The sequence below is a fragment of the Panthera uncia genome (genome assembly GCF_023721935.1).
Source record: "Panthera uncia isolate 11264 chromosome A3 unlocalized genomic scaffold, Puncia_PCG_1.0 HiC_scaffold_12, whole genome shotgun sequence".
NCBI lineage: Eukaryota > Metazoa > Chordata > Mammalia > Carnivora > Felidae > Panthera > Panthera uncia.
In genome coordinates, this window is record NW_026057579.1 from 27641361 (window position 1) to 27664073 (window position 22713).

General features: G+C 43.2%; 1 protein-coding gene across 4 annotated transcripts in view; it reads left to right on the forward strand.

The window, feature by feature from the left end:
- Positions 1-22713, forward strand: part of CYRIA (CYFIP related Rac1 interactor A) — a 106833-nt gene that overhangs the window by 56264 nt on the left and 27856 nt on the right. For all 4 annotated transcript variants that reach the window (XM_049652495.1, XM_049652496.1, XM_049652498.1 and 1 more), the window contains one exon: positions 19317-19396. In XM_049652495.1, the coding sequence (XP_049508452.1) occupies positions 19327-19396 (70 nt within the window). In that variant the 5' untranslated portion in view covers positions 19317-19326. The remainder of the gene's footprint in view (positions 1-19316; positions 19397-22713) is intronic.

The window sequence follows — 22713 nt, forward strand, 5'->3', positions numbered from 1 at the left end:
GATCTCACAGTTTGTGAGTTCAAGCCCCATGTCAGGCTCTGTGCTGACAGCTCAGAGCCTGGAGCCTGCTTTGGATTCTGTGTCTCCTTCTCTCTCTGCCCCTCCCATGCTCATGCTCTGTCTCTCTCTGTCTCTTAATAATAAATAAATGTTTTAGAAAACTAAAAAAAAAAAACCTATCTGTATCTATATCCATATCCGTATCTATATCTATATCCATATCCGTATCTATATATCTATTTCTATATCTATATCTATATCTATATCTATATCTATATTTATATCATCTATGTCTATATCTACTAGGGTCATTGGGAGGAAGAGGTCATTTAATTTGGGAGCAAGTGTCAGGGTGGGGTGAGGACGAGGTATTTGATTTCATTGCCAGTGGGGGATCAGCTAAATTATATTGACTATAAATTGGTAGAGAGCCCAGCAGAGCCAGTGGAAATTTGCCCACTGAACAAAATCTTCGGGTATGGTGGTACTTTCTAGAAGTTTTGAAAAATGCTTATTACTTATTCCAACAAAATGCTGCCATTTCCTGGGCAACGTAACGAGACTCCCAAAGCCTTGGGATCTGTATTAACATCATTGTTTTGTCATCTCATGGGGTTTGTTTTTTCCAATTTGAAATTTGAAAGCCAAAGAGTAGACCTTTGGTGTTTGCAAATTATCGCCAACCTAATGCCTTAATGTTACAGTTGTACTATTATTATAATTGCAATGAGACCTGATTGAGGCTTCTAGGGCTGGGACCTAGCAGGTCCTCAATTGCTTCTTGAATTCCCAAGGAAAAAGGGTCTGCATTAGAGAATGTCATAGTAGTCCTTTGAATACACATGGAGGATTAAACTAGGCTATCCAAGCACTGCCCAGTAGAGGTACTTGGGGGAAACTTTGTTGAATGTATGAAAATTATTTATAGTTTGCATGCCTTTGCGTTCACAACATTTACTGCCTCGAACATACACAAGGGCTTGAGAACAGTTTCTCTGTAGTAGTATAGGCATTCTACCAGATACCAGAATTACTGTTTTTTCCCAGACTAACTCTGTAGCACTCCCTGATGGCAGCAGTGGGCCAATTTTGATATAGCGGGGGACGTTGGAAAGTGCTGGGGTTCTGTCGTCACTCTCCTTGCCGTGTAACTTGCAATCCACACGGCTTCAAGAAACAAGACCCGGGCGGCATGTGGAAGGTGCTGTCAGTGTGAAATGGTGTTGCTGGGAGGAAAGGTGCATCCCCCTTCTAATTAGCTTAGCTCATGATTGGGCATTAGGTTGCCTGGGTACATATTTGGAAATTGTTGCCTATCCTCTCTGTATAACCCTAGGAGGTTGGAGCATGGAGCGGTTCCAGATCCCTGAGCCAGGCCTGGTGGGCAACAGATGATAAGGATGAGGCTCAGAGCAGGAGAGTGACCTTCCCCAAGGTCCTGTAGCACATAAGTGGCTAAAATGAGAGTAGGGCACAGAGCCCATGACTCTCTGTTCACTTGGTGGCATTACAGAGGCATTACAGTCAGTGGTATCGCCTGTGTACTTCGAGCCTTGAGTTACACAGTAGCCGTTTGATCCATCCAAGGTGCCAGGCTGCATTTCTGCCCAGGAATGTCCCTGCTCCCACTTTCTGGTTGCAAAGTTCGTATATAATCAGTCCTCAGTGATTCTTCTGACCTTCTCTCCTTCCCCTCCCCTCCAAGATGCACTTTCTATTTTATGGTTTCATACTGTCCCTCCTTAGGACCATGCTCACTGACCATGCATTTCCCCATCCCCTGCAATGACTAATTCTCCCTCATTCTTATCCAAAAGACACTGTCTGACCCAAATACCAGATGACCTGAGAGCCTCTCCTCCCATGGGATGTGGAAGAAAAATCTTAGGTTTTGTTGACAGAGAAGCTCCATGGGGTCATGGGAGTTTTGTTTACAATGAATGACTTAATTCATTCCACATGTATGTATGTGTGGCATTCCCATTGTGTGTGAGGCAGTAGTCTAGGAGTTGAGGATACACAAGTCAATGGTAATAGAGATTTGAAAGAAGAACAAAGGCAGTGACTGGGCACGGGGTGGGGTGAGGTGGCGTGGGGTGAGGTGAGGTGAGGAGAAATACTATTTTGGGCCAGTTGGTTAGGTTGAGCTCCACTGAAAAGTAAACCTTGAACAGAGGCCCAAAGGCAAACCTACATGTAGATATATGGGGGTGGGGGGGAAGCATTCTGGGCAGAAGGACTAGGAAGTGCAAAGGTCCTGTGACAAAAAGATATGTCATACATTCAAAAAAGAAAAGGTAAGGAGGCAGAGGTAGCTGAATCACCTGGTAGTGAAGGAGAAGTTGCAGGGGTTGAACCACTTTGGGGTACCATCACATAGGATGCCTTGTTGACCGTGATAAGGATCTAGTACCCTACTATAAGTAAAACAGGGCCCCACTGAAACAATTTAAGTAGAGGAGTGACATAATGCAACTTTTTAAACATCAGCAAAGCTGCCAGAAAGGCAGTTCACTGGGTGGTTGGGAATGGATGAGAGCAGCGCTGGGAAATCTGTGTAAAGGGTGAGTATGATACTCTGGGCAGGAGTTGATGGCTGGTGACTTGGTCTGGGGTGCTGGTGAGGGACGGTGTGAGAAGCAATTGAATTGACATCATCTTAAAAGTACTGCTGGTGGGATTTGTTAGCTTGGTTATGGAGTATGAGAGAAAGAGAAAAGTCAAGGATAACACCAGCTTTTGGGGACTGAGCTGCTGGAAACATGGGATTGTCATTGGCTGAGATGCGGAAGACTGGAGCAGGGCAGTTCTTGAGGGGAGAAAGCGACACTTTAATTTGGGGTGAGTTAAGTTTCAGCTATTTATGAGAAGTCACGTAGTCAATTGGATACATGAGTCAGGGGTTCAGACGAGGGGGTCGGGCAACAGTTGTGAATTTGGAAGTCATTGGCATACATCTCTAAGATAATATTTAAAGCCTTCACAGATATCAATAGTTGTGTCGGAAAGAGGAGCTCTTGGTCATGGCCGGGACAACAGAACTGAGACAATAAAAATAACAAGGGTAATAGTGATGATGGCAACTACCACTTACTTATGCATCTGACTGCTTACCTATGTTGTCTCATTATTTCTAAAAGCCACCCTTGGAGAGGTTGAAGTAATCTCTGTTTTACTCATATTGAAAGTCAGACTCGGGGAGGTTAAGTAAATGTTGTTAAATACATTGATTAAGTCCGTGTGGCTGTTGCTATGCTGGACATCAGGAAGCAGATCACAGCTCAGTTTAAGAAGTTCAAGGGCGTGGTCCTTCTGTCGTCTTTGAAGAACGCATTTCGGCCGAGAATTTCTGCCAGTTCGCCCCCCGCCTTCAAGTTACGTGTGTCCTGAAGATGGGGCACTTCAGGTGCCGGATGAAATAAAGCCTGAGGGGACACACAGTGCCACCCACACCAACACGACACACAATGTAAAGTAAGGGGGGAACAATTTGAAAAAGCGTTAGAGATGAGACATGAGAAGACAGGGTCACACTTCCCCTCTAAACGCCGGCTACAGTTTAAGCAAAGACATTACCAGCAGGTGCTTGTTGATTTCCTTTCCTGGTTTCGCTGTCAGAGGACAGCGCCCATCCTCCTGGAGGCAGGTGTTCGTGCCACACTGGCCGTCCACAGGCACCCTGCCCTGCTGCCATCTCCATTAGGTCTCGTCACAGGCAAATGAGTGCTGTGGACCCCATCTGGGAGAGTAAGGTCTGAGGGGTGACGTGACTTGTCCAAGGTCTGTGGCTAGTACGGGATACTGTTGAGATGTGAACTAGGCTCTCCGGATCCCCAAGCTCATGCCTGTTGCACCGCACTGCTCCAGAAAGGACAGCAGAGAAGAGGCTGGGATCCTGACAGCACCTCGGGTGCCGGATCATCCCAGGATCCCCGGCATGCAGTCCTGGGGATGGCCAGCAGAGGGGACCACGCACCCGGGTTTCTGCAGCCGGCTGCCTGAAGCCATGTTGAATGAGCAAATGTCTGCAGCAGACTATGAGATCTAAATGTCTCCTTGGCAGGAAATCCTCGAGGAGCACTGCGGGGTTGTGCAAACAGCCTTACAATGTCCGCTTGTGTGTGTGTGCTCGGCTTCGCCTGTGTCGCCCACAATGCTCTGTTTTTTTTGGATAATGGGGCTCTGTGGACCCATACGCCTTGTCATGCAAAGGGAGGGACCTGTGTTTGTCATAAATGGGCTCTTGTATGATTAATAGCCATGCGAATGAGCTTGCAGCAGCCGTTCAGCACCCGGCTTCACCTCTTCACGGAGACGGTGGTCTGAGTAGGCTTTCTTCCCTTGCCCCAAAGCAGCAGTGCAGTATTTATTGCTGAAAGGGAAATGACTTGTTTGCACTGTGGCTGCAGTTTTTGCCACGCGAGACAGGAGGTGCAGAAGCTAGTATTTGTTGTCAGGGGCTGATTGCATGCCAGATACTACACTAGCTACGTAATCTGCATATCTTATTTACTCAATAGCAACATTGTAAAGAAGTATTATGATTTGCATTTTACAGATGAGGGAAACTCAGATTCAGAAGAGTAGAACGACTTGCCCAAGGTGTCCAGAGCTCATGCTATTCCCATTAATTGACTCCCTTTCTTCTTCAGTGTGGTCTGTTGGTCCACACACTTGAAGATGCCTTTCCTCATCCCGTTGGGCTGCTCATACACTGGAATTGGTGATTTTAAAACAGATGAGGAGTTGCCATTCCTGGGCTTTGGTGTGTTTCTAGTACCTCCTGGAATTATATGCAAAAAAAAAAAAAAAAAAAATATGTGAGTCTGTGGATGTGTGCATTTTTCTGAAAAGGCTGATTTTCATCAGATTCTCAAAGTCATCTGTGACCATAAAACAACAGAGTCAAGCACCCCAAAATACTTCTATTTTGGGAAATGCTTATTTTCTCTGACCTCTTCCTGTTACCAATGACTATTTTCTCTGTTCAGTTTATTCACAACTGATATCTTACTGTTGCTATGCGGTGACTACTCATCTAACGCTTCCGATCCGTTTTGGCAGACATAGATGAAGAGGGCCGTGTGCTGGACCCATGTTTGGTGCTCAGTGGGGAGGAGTTGGGGGGGGATAAAGTGAAATGGGTGACATTCTGAAAACGAAGAAGACAGCCCTTGAAAAGAATTCACAGCAAAGGTGGTTCATTCAGCTTGGAAATCCAGATAGGAGGTTTCTGGGAGAAAATGCTATTTGATTTGGGTACTGAAAGACAGACAGAACATCTGGAGGCAGAGGAGAGGGGAAGGGCATTCCAGGCAAAGGGAATAACATAAGCAAAACAACAACAACAACAACAACAACAACCCAGAAGGAAGAAGGAGGCCAGAGCTGTTGGTACTGTCCAGATTCTGGTGTGACCAAAGTACAGAGTGTTCAAAGTTGCTGAAACTTGAAAGAGAGCTTTGGGTCAGATTTTATGGCCCTGAATACCATGTAAAAAAATTGTCCTCCTCTTAATTTGACAGCCAGCTTGGAAACGTTTATGCTAAACCGCGCCTTCCTTCTACCCAGCTAACCCCTGGGAAGAGCCAGGTCTCCAAGTGCTCAGCAAACCCACCCCACCGCCCCTTCCCTGTCCAGCCTGTGTTGATGGTCCTCATCACGTGCTTGGGGTTCAAGCCAGGGATTTTATTCGAGAACGTTAGTTTGATCTGCCATGAAGAAGACGTTGAAAGCCAGCCGGTTGCTCACTTCAGAAACTGGAAACAAAAGCAGAACCACTCCCGCCTCTGCCATTTCAAGGGAGCTTTGCAGCCCCTGCGATGTCCTCAATGCTGGAGATGAAATGGAGCGTGCCAACCTCCCTGGGCTTCAAATTCTTCAGGTTTTTAGTATGTGAAATGTTTTTTGTTGGTCTTTTTGGTACTTACATAATTTTTGACATCCCACATTCCGCCCCCCCCCCCCAGATAAATTTGACCTGGGACGTAAAACCCCTAATGTTTTGACCTGTCAATTCCAAACGTCACCTTTGGTACACAGGTGGACCCCAGTTTAGGAAAACTCAGCATCTGAAAATCTAGACCCACGAATCAAGTCAACCCACGGCCCTGGGGTGGGTGGGATTCTTCAGGGGCCTTCACTTCCCAGAAGAATTCCTTTCAATAACACCTCCCTGTGCCTCAACACACTAGGTCATATTTCACCTACCACGCGACAGTGAACCGTGGAGGCAAAGACACTTCAGGCACAAATGTGGGATCCAGCTGCCCATGGAATGAAAACCAGGCAGAGACCAGGAAAAGCTTTTTTTTTTTTTTTTTTTTTTAAGTGTTATATTGTAAGATAACAGAAATGGAAGAGATTTAATTCAGCAGCATTGATTCTGCACGTGGCATTTCCTATGACATGCTGAGAGACTGGTACATGATCTCAGGTGCTTGCAGTATCTGGGGGTTGCGTTCGAGGGGGTGAGAGAGGTGGAGATAGTGACTATCGGCCGTACCGAAGCCAAGAGAAGGCATGGAGAGGGGTGGATCTTGGGGAGATGGGAGAGTTAAGTGGGTAGAGTTTGGTGAGAGAATGGATCTGTGGAGTATAGTAGATGGGGATGTCTCAGATGACACTCAGGCTTCTGGCTCATGTGATTAGTTGAATGATGGTGGTGCCTTTTATGAACAAAGGAAGGGGGAGGATATTTGGGAAAGATATTAACCCCTCCCTCCAAATCGCTATGCTTTCAGGAAATCCATTTAGATTTACGGGCGTGGAGTTGAGGAGGGAGGTCCAGTTTGGGGCCGGAGGTTGAGAAGTCTTCAGCATATGGGCAAAAGTTGGGAGTCGGGAGGGTCCCACCTGAGAGGAGGGAGAAAGGTACGAAGAAAGACAACTGGAGGCCAACACTTAAAGGTTACATGGAGGAACTGGAAACTTGAGAAGGAATATTCAGGGAGAAGAGAGAGGAACAGAGATCTTCCGGGATCATCTCTGCAGCTCCTCCCTCTGACGAAGGGGCTGCCGGGCGCCTGTTGACCCACTTACTTAAGAAGGAATTCTGGGAAAATGGAGATTTGTAATCCAAGAGAACTGCCAGTGTTTAATCTAAAACACTGATGGTCAGAACAGCCCAGATTTGGGGTAACTTCTTGGTGTTTTGGTGTTTCCTTTTGGTTTCTAGGCTGCACTGAGGCCAACCCAGAGAAGGGGAATAAATAACTTGCCCAGGGAAAGGCAATTCCAAGACTAGAGCTCAGTCCCTAAGCTGCTGGCTCTGCAGGGAGTCACTTTCCCTTTGAAATTAGGCAGAACTGGCCTGGGTGGGCTGAGACCGTCAGCCCTCCTTCGAGCTAAGGGACAGGCTGACCAACCAGTTTGCTCATAACCGTGTTCTTGATTTCACAAGTGAAAGGGAACAAATTCACTAATGATTTCCCAGTGGTGGGCCGGTCCAGCGCAAAACCCCAGTTTGATTGTTTCCATATTCGCTACCATTTGAAACTGGGGGGCATGCTGACTGGCATCCCTAAAAAAGAATTGGATTTTGCCCTCATTTCTTGGAGGCTTTTTGCTGCTATAATATTGATGTTTACGGGGAAATTAGCTATGATGAGGTAATAGTCTATTTTAGAAAACTGAACTCAGATATCGAAAGGGCTATTTTAAACCTGCACTTAATCGTTTGGTTCCATAATGGTCTCTTGGCTTTTTTTTTTTTTTTTTTGAGAATTCCCACGGATTGCCTTACAACTGGACTCTAGCAGTTTGAATTCCCTGGGGAACGCCAAGCCCTTTTGAGGGACACCATGGTATTAATGATAGATGAGAATATTCAAGGCATTTTCCCATTTGAGTGCCATTACTTGTAGTGTTAAAACGTTTTGAAAACACATTTTAGCCATTAACTCATTTTTATTGTCAGATGAAAGTGCTTTAATAGACTCACTCTACTTCAGTTTTCCTCCTTCGGCTCGGAATGAAATCATCTGTTGGATTCTTGGCAACCCATTCGGCAACACAACAGAGAACCTTATGACTTCATTACAGAAGCGGCAGATGGGGGAGCGCCTTGCAGCCCAGCCCAGCGATCTAAAATCGCTAACCTGGCTTAGCACATTTCAGCTCCCGGAATTTATAAGCTGAGCCAACATCATTCCATCGGGGCATTTTTCCCTCCAGCAAAACAGGTGCTTATTTCGTTTAGGCAGCGTACCTTGATTTTAGTTGAGAAGTTATTTTTTTAAGCCCCCTCTTTTGTATCTGATACATTACAGGCTGATGGTTAACCGGTTTTGCTTATAATTCAAAGCCGTCAAGTTGTGGAAAAGCAGTACGTGCGGGAGAGGGCTCTGTGGCTACCAGAGAAAAGGTGTGTGAGCTGTAAGAATAGCAGTCTCTCAGAGCTGCACTCTCCTCCTGGGGCATCTCCCTGGATGCCGCTGGTGGTTCGCGGAAGGCAAGCCAAAGGGGTTGTTTGCTTTGCAGGGCGGTGTGGGGAGTCCGCAGGCCTCTGGTGTCACTGGCAGCGGCTGCCTTCCTGATTGTTGTCATGATTTCTGCAGCTCTGAACCTTGTCGATCAGGCTGGAAGTTACATCGTCTTAATAGCCCTCCTAAAGACGGACAGTCCCCGGAAACATTCCCAAAGCCGGAACTGGCCTGCTTTTCGCAGTTCTGCTTAGAGAAATCTCAGGGCACTACTGCAGTTAGGAAGTTAGACTTCTGGGAAAACTGGGAAGACGTATGGTAAGGCTGGTAGCAGGATCCAGCCGGAGGCCCTGGCCTGAGGCCAGAGAGCAGGTTCCCCTTGGAGCTCTGCTTTCTCGCCTGAGCAAGTAACTGACCAGGTTAGCAGCTCCTAGATTTTTGAATTTCGTCAACCAGTAAAATTTCGAAATAAACCTTGGGGACTTAGGGTGCGGCGATCACCTTGCTTTTGTAAAATAAATGAAAACGCTGCTGCGTGATAATGTTTGAATAGCTTTAGTTTTCTGCGTGGCCCAAGACGTAGACTTTAGTTTTTCTTATTTTGCCCTTGGCTCGTCGATGCCTTGGAACCACTGGGCAGAGCAGTTTTAAGGATTTCTTATTTTTTCAGGGCCACCCGTGGGCCAGGCCCTGTGCTAAGTGCTGGGGACACAGTAAGGTGTAAACACGGCCCTGCCCCAGAAGACCTTGCATCAAGAGAGATAAGGGAACGGGCGTGAGTCACAGTCCAGGCTGGAAGACACGGTGATATGGTCATCACAGCACGTTAGGTGAGCAGAGAGAGGCAGAGCTCACTCAAGTAGGTGGGTTTTCCTTTCCCTGAGGTCAGGCCAAAGGGTAGGGAGAAGTCAGGGGACTCCTGAAGGCTCTGGTTTCCAAACTCGTACTTGAAAGGGAATTCCACGGAGGCCCTTGCCGAGGACCGGTGCTTAGCAGTCAGACGGAATTGGATGCCAGACCCCGCTCTGCTCCTTGTGGTCTTGAGCAAGTCTCTAAGTCTTTAAGATTCTTCCTTTATCTCTAAAAATTGAGATAATAACAATTCCTCCCTCATGTGTGGCTGTAAAATTTAAGATATGGTGATACATGAGAAGCTGTCATCACTATGGCCTGCAAAGCATTAAGAAATGCTGGTTGCCATTGTAATTGTAAACAGAAGGAGGAACATGTGCAAGGGCCCTGAGGCACTAAAGAGCGGGGCTCCTTTAGAGAAGGGCAGGGTGTGAGTGGAGTCAAGGGTCCCGGGATGGGGAGGAAGATAGGGGCCAGGGGCCAGGTGTCTCTGTGCCCGGGGCATGTTATCTGGGTGCGCTATTCCCTGTAGGCACTGCGGGGCAGTGGAAGCATATTAAGCAAGGAAGTAACATAATCAGATTTGTGTTTAGGAAGAGGGCTCTGCCAGTCGTATGGAGATGAATGGCAGGGTAACGAGACTGGCGTCAGGAAGATAGGTTTGGGAGCTGTTTCTGGATGCAGGTAGGCTCTGCTGAGGGTCTGAAGTAAGATGACCAAGGTAGAGACAGAAAGAAGTGCACAGTTTTATGAAGCGTCTGGTGGTGTCCTTGTTAGGTAGCTGATTATTAGCGTGTTCTGGTGAGACCTGGTCAGCCTGGAACAGAAACCCTCCAGTGGCAACAATACACTGAGCTGTACTTTTTATGTCTTAAAGAATGGATTTAGGGGTGACTGGGTGGCTCAGTCAGTTAGGCTTCCGACTTCAGCTCAGGTCATGATGCTGCAGTTTGTGAGTTCGAGCCCCGCATCAGGCTCTGTGCTGACAGCTTGGATCCTGGAGCCTGCTTCGGATTCTGTGTCTCCCTCTCTCTCTCTCTCTCTGCCCCTCAGTGGCTCACGCTCTCTGTCTCCGTCTCTCTCTCTCTCTCAAAAACAAACATTAAAAAAATTAAAAAAAAAAAAAAAAGAATGGATTTGATGTCCCATTTACTCTTTGTTTGGGTAGACAGAGCGTGAGACTGAGAGGCAGGACATCTCCATTCTGGACCCTTCTTTGGCCCAAATGTATTGTGTGTCCTTGAGCAAGTGCTTTTTTGTTAAATAAGAGCTTTAAAAAGATGATCCCGGTTCTAATGTAGAATGTATTGTGAAGACATTTGGGATTATGGATCAGGAAGCCCAGAATCCAACTGGAAGACATTGGGAAAGATACTTTCTATACCTGACCCGTGAGTTCTGATCTGTAAAACGGGTCCAATAATACCTTTTCTACATTTAACACATGCTCATGGTGAGGAAGAATGTGGCCAGACGCATCTTTGACAAAGATGTGATGTTATATAAATATGTCATTGTTGTGTTCATGACTGGTCTGTGGATTACATGCTATGTTGCAGAAAAATATTAAGATCGACTAGAACTTCTTATTCCCCCAAATACTGATTTATAAAGAATCAAAGTTTTTGATTTATTAATATCTTTGTAATATCTTTGATTTATTAATATCCCTGTCTTACCAGCGATGCTAAGTATTGTAGATTCTTGAAGGTATTGGCTCACTTAAAATGCTAACAGAACCTATCCCTTCTGATAGAGGTATTGGGTATTTATCATCTTAGACCCTAAGGAAAAACATTAGAAAATAAAACTCTGTAGGACTACTGTTTGATCTATTTTTTTTTTCTCATCTTCTATTCTTTATTGATCAAGGTGGTCTTGGCTTAGGAATTCTCTTTTCAGATAGTCCTAGCTACTCAAGAAATCTTCCAAGTGCCTATTCATGAAGATTGGTATTGAAGTTCTGCTGTATGCAGGGAACAGTCAGCATTCACACTAATGCTTGCACCCTGTGCTCGAGTCCTTTGTTATGTCTTATAATAAACAAATTCCTCACAAACTACGACCACGTTTTTTAAAAGCAAGCTCAGATTGGTTTTATTTGGTTTTATACTCCGGGAATACAGCTAATACTATTATTCAATATTTTTTCTTCCAAATGAAAACAGAGTTCCAAATTTAAAAAAAAAAAAAAAATACACGTGTGTGTGTGTGTGTGTGTGTGTGTGTGTGTTAGCAGAGAACTGTTTTTCCAGACGGTCATTGTTTTCCACTGAGCAGGCTTAGAGCTAAGTCCCGTGGAAGTGGTTTTGTGCTCAGAGCCAAGAAAGTAGTCGTAGAAAACACCATGTGCACATCCCAAATTGTCACCCTTGGGAGATGAGAGCCTCCCTTGGCAGGAACGTGAGGGCCGTCTCTACAGGCACTGTTAACACACCTAGAGTGACTGGAGAAACACCCTCCTCCTTCGAGACTATTTGGGGAAAAAGTATGAAAGCACCCACTTCAAAATTATACACCAGTAACAGAACCTTGAGGAATCAGACTTCGGTACTGGGAAGACTTGCTGAGTCACCATCCAGCTTGTGACTTTTGTTCTCCTCTCCTCTCTAAACCCCCTTCCCCTCACCCTGCCCCACACACCCCCAGCTGGAGAGCTTCTCTGGGCCAGTCCAGATCCGAAGGATTGCCCTTGGGGCAGCTCACTTCTTTTGTGCCAGCTTCTCAGGGAGACTCCACCCCCTGCGGTGTTCAGTTCCCTCCCTGTCTACACCAGTGAGTGGTGCTAGTGTGGAACAGGCCACTTTGGAATGGAAGGGAACAGGAGCAGTAGACCCTCTTCCAAAAAAAGAAAGTGCATGTGTACAATAACAGCCCATCCTGCGTGCACTTTCCACAGATCGTGGCCTCCCAGGGTCCCCAGACGGAGACCTCCTGGGGGTCTGAAGTTCCAGGTCTTCTGCTATGGGGAAAAGAGCATAGACTTCAGGGTCCCAGACTCTCTCTCTGATTCTCCTGTAGTCCTCAGGAAGATGCTTTAACCGCCCGAGCCTCTTTTTCTTCCAATAAACGTACAGATAATGACAGCCAGCCGAAGGGTTGCCGGGAGGTTTGAGTGAACTAAAGTATGCGAAAGCTCAAACATAGTGCCAGGCACACAGTGGGCACTCAACGAAACGTGGATTTCTCGGGGCGTCTAGGTGGCTCAGTCCGTTAAGCGTCCGACTTCAGCTCCGGTCATGATCTTGCAGTTTGTGAGTTGGAGCCCCGCGTCAGGCTCTGTGCTGACAGCTCAGAGCCTGGAGCCTCTTCAGATTCTGTGACTTCCTCTTCCTCTGCTCCCTCCCTTCCTCGCACTCTGTCACACGTGCTGTTTCTCTCTCTCTTTCAAAAATAAATATTAAAAAAAAATTTTTTTAAACTGTGGATGCTCTTGTCCCTCTTAGGTACAATAATGTAATAAAAAGCTATAGTGTCTCTGATTGGTTCTTAAGATGTACCAAGTACATACTGTGACTTTCACATTCAGTTAACATTTCTGAGCACCTACCACTTATCAGAAATTTATTATATGCTTCCTGGGTAGATCACATTCTTAAGTCGGTTACGGTCTCCCTGCCCAATAGAATCGGCATCCCCTGAGTACTGAGGCCATGCCTTCCATTATTGCATACCTCACCCCCACGTGTCCTGTGTATTGAGGGCGTTTAACAAGTCATTGACCGTTTCCCTCAGGTCATTATTAAAGGTGGCTTTTTTTATTTTAAAAAACAAAGGGGAAAAAGAAACTTCCCACCAAACTGCTGTCAGAGTCCCTTGTCTTGGAATAGGAGTTCGCCTTTTCCTTCTTTTTCAATAGGTCACTATCATAGAATCAGTGTTGAGGAAGGCTAACACTGGAGGGAACCAAGCCTCCTGGGACTGAGTGGGCAGTAATCCTAACGTCCTCTGCTTTAAACTGCTGGCAAATCTGCGTGTCACCCCTTTGTCCTTTGGCATTCCATTTCTTGTCCGTGGAGGTGTTTCGTAAGCCACTTTGGTGTGTCGTTAGATGTTCATGTTTTCCTTAAACTTCCTGCTATATTTATGAAATGGGACACAGTCATAGACATAACCATTTGGCTAACATGTGCAATTTTCAAGGATTTTTCTAGCATTTACTAAAAGAGTGTCCTACTTATTCCTATTTTCAAAAGCGTTTATGTATGCTTGGAATTTTTGTGATGGAAATAGGTAATGATCTATAGAGTTATCGGAAGACCCCAGCCTCAAATTATTACAGACTTACATAAATATTGGTTTTCTGAGAATTTTGGGGTTTTTAATAAGTATTTATATACTTTTTAATCAGTTTCTATATTTAATCTGAATACTCCTAAATTTTCTACTTCTAGAAAATATATCTTCCTCCTATGTATATTTTGAAGATGAAATAAGAAGAATCTATCTAAAATACAATGTTTGGCATGTAGAAAGGTATCTTAAAGTGCTAGCTTTTAATGCCTTTCCATCTCGGTCTGGTGATAGTGAAAGCTTTTTGCATGAAGAAACATGGATTGGGGCACCTGGGTGGCTCAGTCGGTTAAGTCTCTGACCCTGGATTTCAGCTCAGGTCATGATCTCACAGTTTGTGAGTTTGAGCCTCACAGAGACAGCAGCCTGGAGCCTGCTTGGGATTCTCTCTCTCCCCGTCTCTCTGTCCCTCTCTCACTCAGGCTCTCTTTCTCTCTCAAAAGAAATAAATTTAAGAAAGAAAGAAAGAAACAATTAATCTTCCAAGACCAAACATGAAGGATGAAGAAAAATGCACCTTATTTGAGTCAGAGGACATTGCATTTCTTTGATTCTCTGCATATCTTAAGCCATAACATGAGTTGTAATGCTGAATAATGGTAACTAATATTTGCATGGCATTTTACAGTTATATGCAATGTTTTCACACCCATTTTATTTAGTCCTTGCAAGAACGTTGCACAGAAGATATTATTATAGGACTGTCGTGCAGATGAGGACCCCAGGTCTCACAGCCAAAATGACTTGCTCCGGAAAAATGGGAGAATTGGATGGTTATTTATGTTTGTGCAGCTTTTTCAACTTTTTCTGTGTCATCTCCTTCATCTACTCCTTACACTATATATCTTTTGAGAGCATCCGTTGGCCATGTTGTTCTTTTGACTTACTCTGCTTCAGATTCTCAATACTATGTCTTACTCTTTGTCAGCAAATCTCAGCTTGCAATGCCATGGGAAAATAGGTCCAGCCAATAGCTAAGGCCAACATGCCAAGGACCCAGTGAAACAGATACCCACACATCTTTGCTTTGGTAGGGAAGGGACAGTCCTAGAAAATCCAGCCGTGGAAGAAGACTCATGTCTCTAAGAGCAAAAGGCCATCCAGAGTGGAAACTGATGGAAAGAGAACCACCTTCCGATGGTATTCTCCAAAAGCAGGAGACATCCCAAGTAAAAGAGTCAGAGAACGTATTTGCAGGACCCACCCCTTCATAAGTACTTATCCAACTGGTATGTCCTTTTCCTTTCTCTTCATCTGATAGCCAAGACCTTGGACTCTTCCCTTGCTGCCCCCCTGCCAGACTCTCCTTGCAGAAATGAATTCAGATCTCACAACACTCAGGTGCACACTGTGGCTATAGCAAGTCCCAGGAGGACTTTACTTTAAGATGATCTTTGAAGATGTTAAAGGAATTGTGTGTGTGTGTGTGTGTGTGTGTGTTTAAAGTAAGTCTAAACCTCACAATACAGACACATTCTATTTTCAGTAATAAAAACGCTCTAGACCTTGTTGCTTCATCTCTTTTATGCCTGGAATCCCTCGTACCATCCTCCTTTGTGACTTCAGTTTCTATTATTTTAGTACTTTAGCATCTGTGTTTTTTGATATACTTCTCTCCTTCAAACTGGGTTCTCCTCCCCCTCTTATATTACTGGGGAGACCTTTCCTATCCCTTGAACTTACATAAACAGCATAGAAACCACCAAGAATCATCATCAGAATCATCATCCTTGTTTTAAGGGACTCGGGTTATGGCTCTCCTACAAGACCCAGAGCACCTGCTGGGTTTCTCTCTTCTCTCTGGCATATGTCCCCACGCTGTAGGGGAGAATGACAAGTAGCTGGCATCCCTTGGACAGACCCAGCAGCAGGACACATTAGAACTGTAGCCATGGAGTTAACCAAATACAACGTGGAAACCAGAGTTCGCGCTTTCTCATCAGCCCCGTACTGCCCACCAAGCTTCCCTGCCTGCCACCCGTTTGGCCGCAAAACCTCTTCTGTACCCACGGGAGCCCTGAGACTTGGCTTCTCCCCAGACATGACTTCCTCTGTCTACTCTTAGCCATAGGAAACTTATCTTTGTCTCAACTGTCTCTTAGCTATGATCAATTTTTCCTTTTTTCTTTTTAATAAAAAAAAAATAGTAGAACAAGAAGCTCTACTTCTTTAGCATAACCCATTTGCTTTTATTTTCCGGACACCAAATCTTGAAAGAGAACATTTTTCTCCTTTGCTTTGGCCCGCCCGCAGAAGCTCAGGTCCAAATTGAACACTTGTCTCCAGTAAACATGAAGACTTTATGGCCCAGATGACCTATAATTCACATACTACTTGCTCTTTATCTTCCTGTTCCACTTTTCTTTCTTTCTTCTCCCCACTTGTGCTATGTAAGTATTTGCATTTTCTAATAGTGCGTAATAACTTATCTTATGTTCTTTTATGGAACAAGATGAAATATTAAAAATAATCATCGTATTAATGAATTAAACCATCTCATTAGTAACGCGCTGCATAGCAATGGATTTTGTATGCATGGAGGAGCTCTTTGCAAAGAGCAGTCACTGCCATGAAGGTCATGGCTGGGGCTGTGGTGCAAGCCCCATGGGTGAGGATCCCTTCCAAGTGGAACCTGGGGTCTCTTCTCAGTGACTGTCTGTGTGATGTTAACTCACTTTGTAGACCTTAAGCCAGCATACACTTCTGTGGGTTCTTGTTGACCTTGAAGAGGAATAGAAATCCTCAAATCGTTCTGTACTTATTCAAAGAGTGTGTATTGAAATGCAGCTTTCATAGGACTGCGCTTGACCCCTAATACTACATAATGTTCCACAGTCATTGTTGTAGACATTTCCTGTTTGGGGTATGAAACATCTAGAATATTGGGAGTTCCTTAATTGACCCCAGTTGATGTTAGAATCATGTTCCAAAATGTTTGACTACATGAGCCAACCAGCTTAAATAACATCTTTTATTCTTTTGAACATCTAGAATTCTGTAGCCAAGTGATATTTGATTGTATCTCCACGTGTATTCCTTTCAGGCTGTTGCTAATTTCCAAGGATTGACATATTTCCCACCCAGGTAGTCTGACAGTAGAATCATACACAAGACAGAGTTTTAGGAGGCAGCTAAATCCATTCAGGTCTCTTGCGACACATTAATAGCACAAAACCAGGAAAATCAAGAATATTTAACTTCCATTAGGGCATTTTATGTGGAAGCTGGGATTGCTATTAAACTGTAGAATCATCTTACTACCAGAAGTGTCTCCAGGTCTGAAGTGGAACTGTTCATTAAGCTGGAAACAGATTCTTTCCAAGAGACCCCAGGAGGGTTTGTGAATGTTGCTCAGCAGTAGGGATGGACCATACCAGTTCTGAGCTTCTGAATTTGGCAGGATCTACCTCATACAGGGCTTTTGCTCAAAGGTATCTTAAAAAGAAATGTGCATGGGAGGAAGAGAAAAATGACAGAAAGAATAAGGAAGATTCTTTTTGGAAGAGCAAAGCATGGTGTTTGCTTCCCAGTGTGTGCATACACGTGTGTGTATGCGTGTGCACCCACGTGTATGTGCATGCCCAGATATTCAGATACCACGAGATGGGAAAAGTCTAAGAAGTATCTTGTCCAACCTTCTGCCCAACACATAATTCATTTTTGCAATATTTTTGCAGGCTGGTAGAACACATTTCTACTTAAACACCACCAGTTACAGGAACTTCACTATTTCACAAGGCACAGCCCTCAATACTCAGACAACTCTAATGTTTTGTTTTTCATGACTCTGAATGAAGATCTTCTTCAATTATTTCTTCAGTGGCCCAGCTCTCTTCCCTAGAGCTGCATGAAACCTATTAATCCACCTTCCATAGGATAATCCTAAATAAGTATTTGAAGGCTGTTATAATCATCATAATGATTATGGTGGTATCATCATCATCATTATTAACACTGGTAGTACATGACATTCCTTGAGCACTTCCTGTACGTGATGTGCTAAGCGTTTTATATTTCTATCTCATTAATCCTCAAGACTCAATGAAATAGGTAACATTTCACTTATTTTATTTTATTTTGAGAGAGAGACAGAGAGAGAGAGAGAGAGAGAGAGAATGAGTGGGGGAGGGACAGAGAGAGAGAGGGAGAGAGAGAATCCCAAGCAGGCTCCATACTCAATGGTAAGCCCTATGTGGGGTCTCATGACTCTGAGATCATGACCTGAGCCGAGATCAAGAGTTGGAGGCTTAACCAACTGAGCCACCTAAGTGCCCTGAAATTGATAAATTTCAGAATCTCATTTTACGGATGAGAAAACCGAGGTTTGGAGAAGTAAGGCAGCTTGCCCTGGGTAACAGAACTAGGATGGAAATCAGGCTTCCCCAGTCTCTTTTCTGGCTCCACATTAGTGACCTATACTGTGGATGATGTGTGCAGGTGTTTTCTCTTGGGAGGATTATGGGGACTAGACTACCACCTTCTGCATCCAAGGGAACTTCTGGCTGCATACTGTCTCACACAAAGCATTCTCCTCTCATCACATCTTTCTTACAGTGGTGTATTTTTAGGAATTCCTGTGTCAGCATAAACACTGTTGGAAGCCCTGTGCAGAGAAAACTGCAGCCTTGCGGTTTTCTTTTACTGGTCCAATGATTTTTCAAGTTGATCCTTTACAAACTGAGGTGTCTGAGTCGTGAGTTAGAGAAATGCCTTCCAAAGAGCACAGCATCCAGCATCAAACTGTGGCTCCATGAGTAGGTGCCGAATGATTGAATGGACCAGTGGCCTCCTGAAGAAAATAGTTTAATGTCTAGAGCTGAAAGAAGTAGAAATTTTGTGTTCTACCTCAATAATAACTATTTCCCTATTCTTTCTTTTTTTAAGTTGGGATTGCAAATATGTATCAAATTTGTATTTCTCTGCTGGTTTGATTCACCCATGCAATTATGCTATAATTTCATTGAAAATAACTTTTTGGATTAATATGAATACTTTTTCATGTTTACACTTCATGAAGTACCCAATCTTGTTACCACTGAAATGTCAAATTATGAGAGCTTCTGACTTTCCAGCTAGTTGCACCTCTGGGAAATCTGGCCTCCTCCACAGGCCATGAGGGGTCTCCAGAGCTGTAAATCTGTGTTTTCTAAACTCCTTTCTCCAGAAATTTTAAGAAACTGACCTTTCTGGAAAGATATTTTAATAATGCTCTTGTTGTGCTTGTCCATTAACATGGTATATTCTCACATCAGTGGAAAGGAAACAAAGCAATGCTGAAGTATTAACTGTAAAGATTCAAGGACTTGGTGAAGGGCAAAGGGAAACCCATAAATACACCTAAGCCCTGCCTCCTATAACTAAAGTACCTGATTCTTAGAATAGAGTGTTCTTTGGTTAATTGTCATTATTATGAATGAGACCCAAGATACAAGTGTATTCTTCAGAGACAGCTTGTGATGTTTTTCTCACTGTCATACTTTATATGTTTTACACTGGATATCCCTAACTTCTGGAGAGCCAGGACCTCACAGATGTTTATCCTACCCTGATTCAGGAAGGAGTTGCTAAGTTAGAAGTTATCTGGTGTGGAGATATTTTATATCAGATGCAGCTATTGGAAGTCCAGAGTGATGTACACAAACTAGTAAAATATGTCCAACCCTTTAAGAAGTCTATTTTTTTCTTTAAAAAAAAAAAGTCTATTTTTCATCCTTTTAATGGTATTTGATTTTGTATTGCCTCTCCTAGGTTTGCTGGGATGGGAAACCTGCTCAAAGTCCTTACCAGAGAAATTGAAAACTATCCACATTTTTTCCTGGATTTTGAAAGTAAGTTCCAAAAATCAAATGATAATGACGGGAACCTTTTACTTTCTTAATAGCTTGTTGATAGAGAAGTTATAACATAAAGATTTTATATGATACTTAAATCCAAATGTTACCGTTTGTTCTTTCTGAGTCTTCAAAGATCATTTTATTTCTTTCTTTTCCTGTTATTTTTTTAAGAAACCTAATAGGAAAAATTTTTAATGTATGTAGGGTTTTCTTGGATTTTACAACCAGTCAGCTTTCATCAGCTAGCATCAGTCATCATCATGTATTTTTCTTAATAATTTTTATGAAATGCTATGTCATATTCTAAAGAAAAATAGTATGTATACTAATTTATGTAGATTAATATAACAAATATCACTAGACACAAAAAAATTTATAAAACTAGAAAATAGGCTTACAGATTATTTTTGAGTCATCTCTGTTTTTTATGTTATTTGATTGCACAAAACTATTTCAAAATTTTGAGATACCCCCCTTTAATTTGAAGGTTATGTTTCTTTTATGAAAAATTTATTTTTTTTTCTAAAGTAAAGTGGCTTGTGCATTATGACTGAATAAACATAGAGGCTATTATTCTTATCTTGTTTATTTTCTTGGTTGAATATATTTTCAAATGAGTGACACATTCATGTTTTATCAACTAAGCTTATGGTTCCACCTTCACTCCTGTATTCCCCCTTTTCTAAATTACAATTCTGCAATAGCAAGAACATTAAATGTTCCTATTCCCAGTGTTCACTGTTGCAAACTTTAATCTGCTTTAAACTTTAAGTTTTCAAGTATCTACTTAGATCAAAAAATAAGTCAGAATTTCATGGCATATATTTTAAACTTGCTAACAGAGATTTTCTAAGTAAATGTTAGAAGACCCTTTCAAGATACAGTAAAGCAAAAGATGACTGCTCCCTAGATATGCCTTTTCCGAATCTTTCATGAGTCTAAAATAGCTACTTGGAAAGGAAAAGTACTCCCAAAACTCATGGGTCCTAAAAAAAGTGTTGAATCTAGATTATATTCCATGAGGATATCTCACTTCTGATTTAACTCATTTTGCTGGTATCATTGCTTGGACTGTTTGGTTGGTTTTGATTGGGTTGGGCTGGGTTCGGTTGGGCTGGTTGAGTTGGGTTGAGTTGGGTTGGCTTGTGCTTGGCTAGGTTTGGTGAGGTGGCATAGGTGGCCAGGGGTGTAGGTGGGAACTCAACAATAGAGTGATTTGACACATTGAAAGGAATGGGCTTTTTTACTGGTGTAACTTTTGCAACTCCCGCATACATATCTTTGTTGTTGTTACTATTGTTGTTAAAATGAAAATTTGTTAGTCACTTTAAAGAATTTTACAAGATAAATCACCTCTTATCCTACCCCCTCATATTACTACTTGCATGTTTAGTTGATTCCTTCCACTTCTTGTCGCACGCGTTTTACACTGTTGCAACTAGCACGTACAAAGTCCAAAATAGACGTGAAGGTAAAATACCCCATTCACTCAAAACTTGGGAGGCATATGAACACCTAAGGTAGTCAAATGTCTGCACTTTTTTTTGAAGCTCTAAATTCTACACACATCTGCACATGCTGCTTATAATTGCCTACCAGGTTCAGTGCCCCCCATTTGTCTATTTACCTGTTTTGGGATTCTTGGCTTTCTGTGCTTTTATAAAGAGTAGTATTGAGTTCCTTGTCAAGTCTAATTTTAAAAGCCTTCCAAGTGATAAGATAAAAATCTTCAGGGATTTAAAGCACTGGTTTTCAAAGGGTGTTCTCTGGAGTACCAGAGTTCGGAGGTTATTCCTCAGGGGATCCCCAGCCCCTGGCTATAGCAGAGGGACTGCTCTCTTTCTTTCTTATGACCCAGTACTCTGGTCTGCTCAGTCTTGTAGTTTGAATAGTTCCTTAACTTTTTCTTATTTTTAAAAAGGTCATGGTGGCTAAAACAAAAACAAAAACAAAAACATTTAAACATCCTGAATTTTGATAGTGGCTTATGGTACTGAAACTCAATTTGTAGATATGTTAACAATTTCTTCAACAAGGAACATGTAGAATAGGTTCTCATGCCTTGTGGCTCATTAGGACTAGAGCAATAGTATTTAAGGAAAATATAAAACTATCAATTTATAGAAAATATATAAACTATTTATTTCCTCATCAATCCCAAGGAGAAGGTTAACATTATTTCACTGAGACTCTAAAAAGATAAATAACTGGACAGAAGTCAATAGTGAAGATGACTTCACTATGAAGATGGGAACGTGAACACAGGTTTCTGGCTTTTATCCTCCTTAAGTGCTTATCACAAGCAACCTCCATTTCTGACTAGGGAGGGACATCTTATTTCTCTGCGAACCAAGACATCTCATGGAAAAAATACTTTTTTCTTAATCCTGAAAACCCTATTTCCTAACAGTGATTTTCAAAACAGAATGATGATGGACCAGAAGGGTAGGAAAGGTCAGCTGTGGTCATGATTTTTCTTTAAGTCTGTAGATTTCAGCTCAACTCAGTAGTGGTATGTGGAATATGGGTACAAGTATCCATGTAAGGCAGGCAATGTCAGAGAGATAGAGCTAAACAAGGACGGTCATTGCCTAATGGAGTCTGAGGCTACTTTGCAGATAATATCAGCCCATAGTTCAAGACAAGATAAACTAAGGGGCTTAAGGGCGCACCACACCCTGGGAGTAAAGAAGGAGAAAAAAGAATGCATCTGGTTTCAGGAAACGGAAGACTGCGGAAGGAACTGGAGAAGTCTTCCAGCAAAAGGTGGCCTTTGGAATGGGTTTTAAAGAATGAGTGATTTTTCTATAGGCATACAGGGAGAAGAGTTTTCCAACAGTGGAAATAGGGATAGGAATGGAAAGGGCATGTTTGAAGAACAAGAAGCCCAATTTAGAGAGAATAGCACGTGCTTGCTGAAAGGAAATGCGGGCAGAAAGGGAAGGCTGGCTTGGGCTAGACCACAGCAGTTGCAGAAGCTCAGGGCTAACAGTCCGTAATCGGGTCTGTAACTGGGTTTGTCCTCAAAACGCATAGCTGAGGGGAGCTGGGTTGCTCAGTCGGCTGAGCGTCTGACTTCATCTCAGGTCATGATCTCACAGCTCCTGATTTCGAGCCCTGCATCGGGCTCTGTGCTGATGGCTCGGAGCCTGGAGCCCACTTCAGATTCTGTGTCTCCCTCTATCTCTGCCCCTCCCCTGCTCATACACCGTCTCTCTCCTTCAAAATAAATAAACATTGAAACAAGATTAAAAAACAAAACCAAAAAAGAATAGCTGAACTCCCTGAGGGAAAACTAGAAAACAGACAAG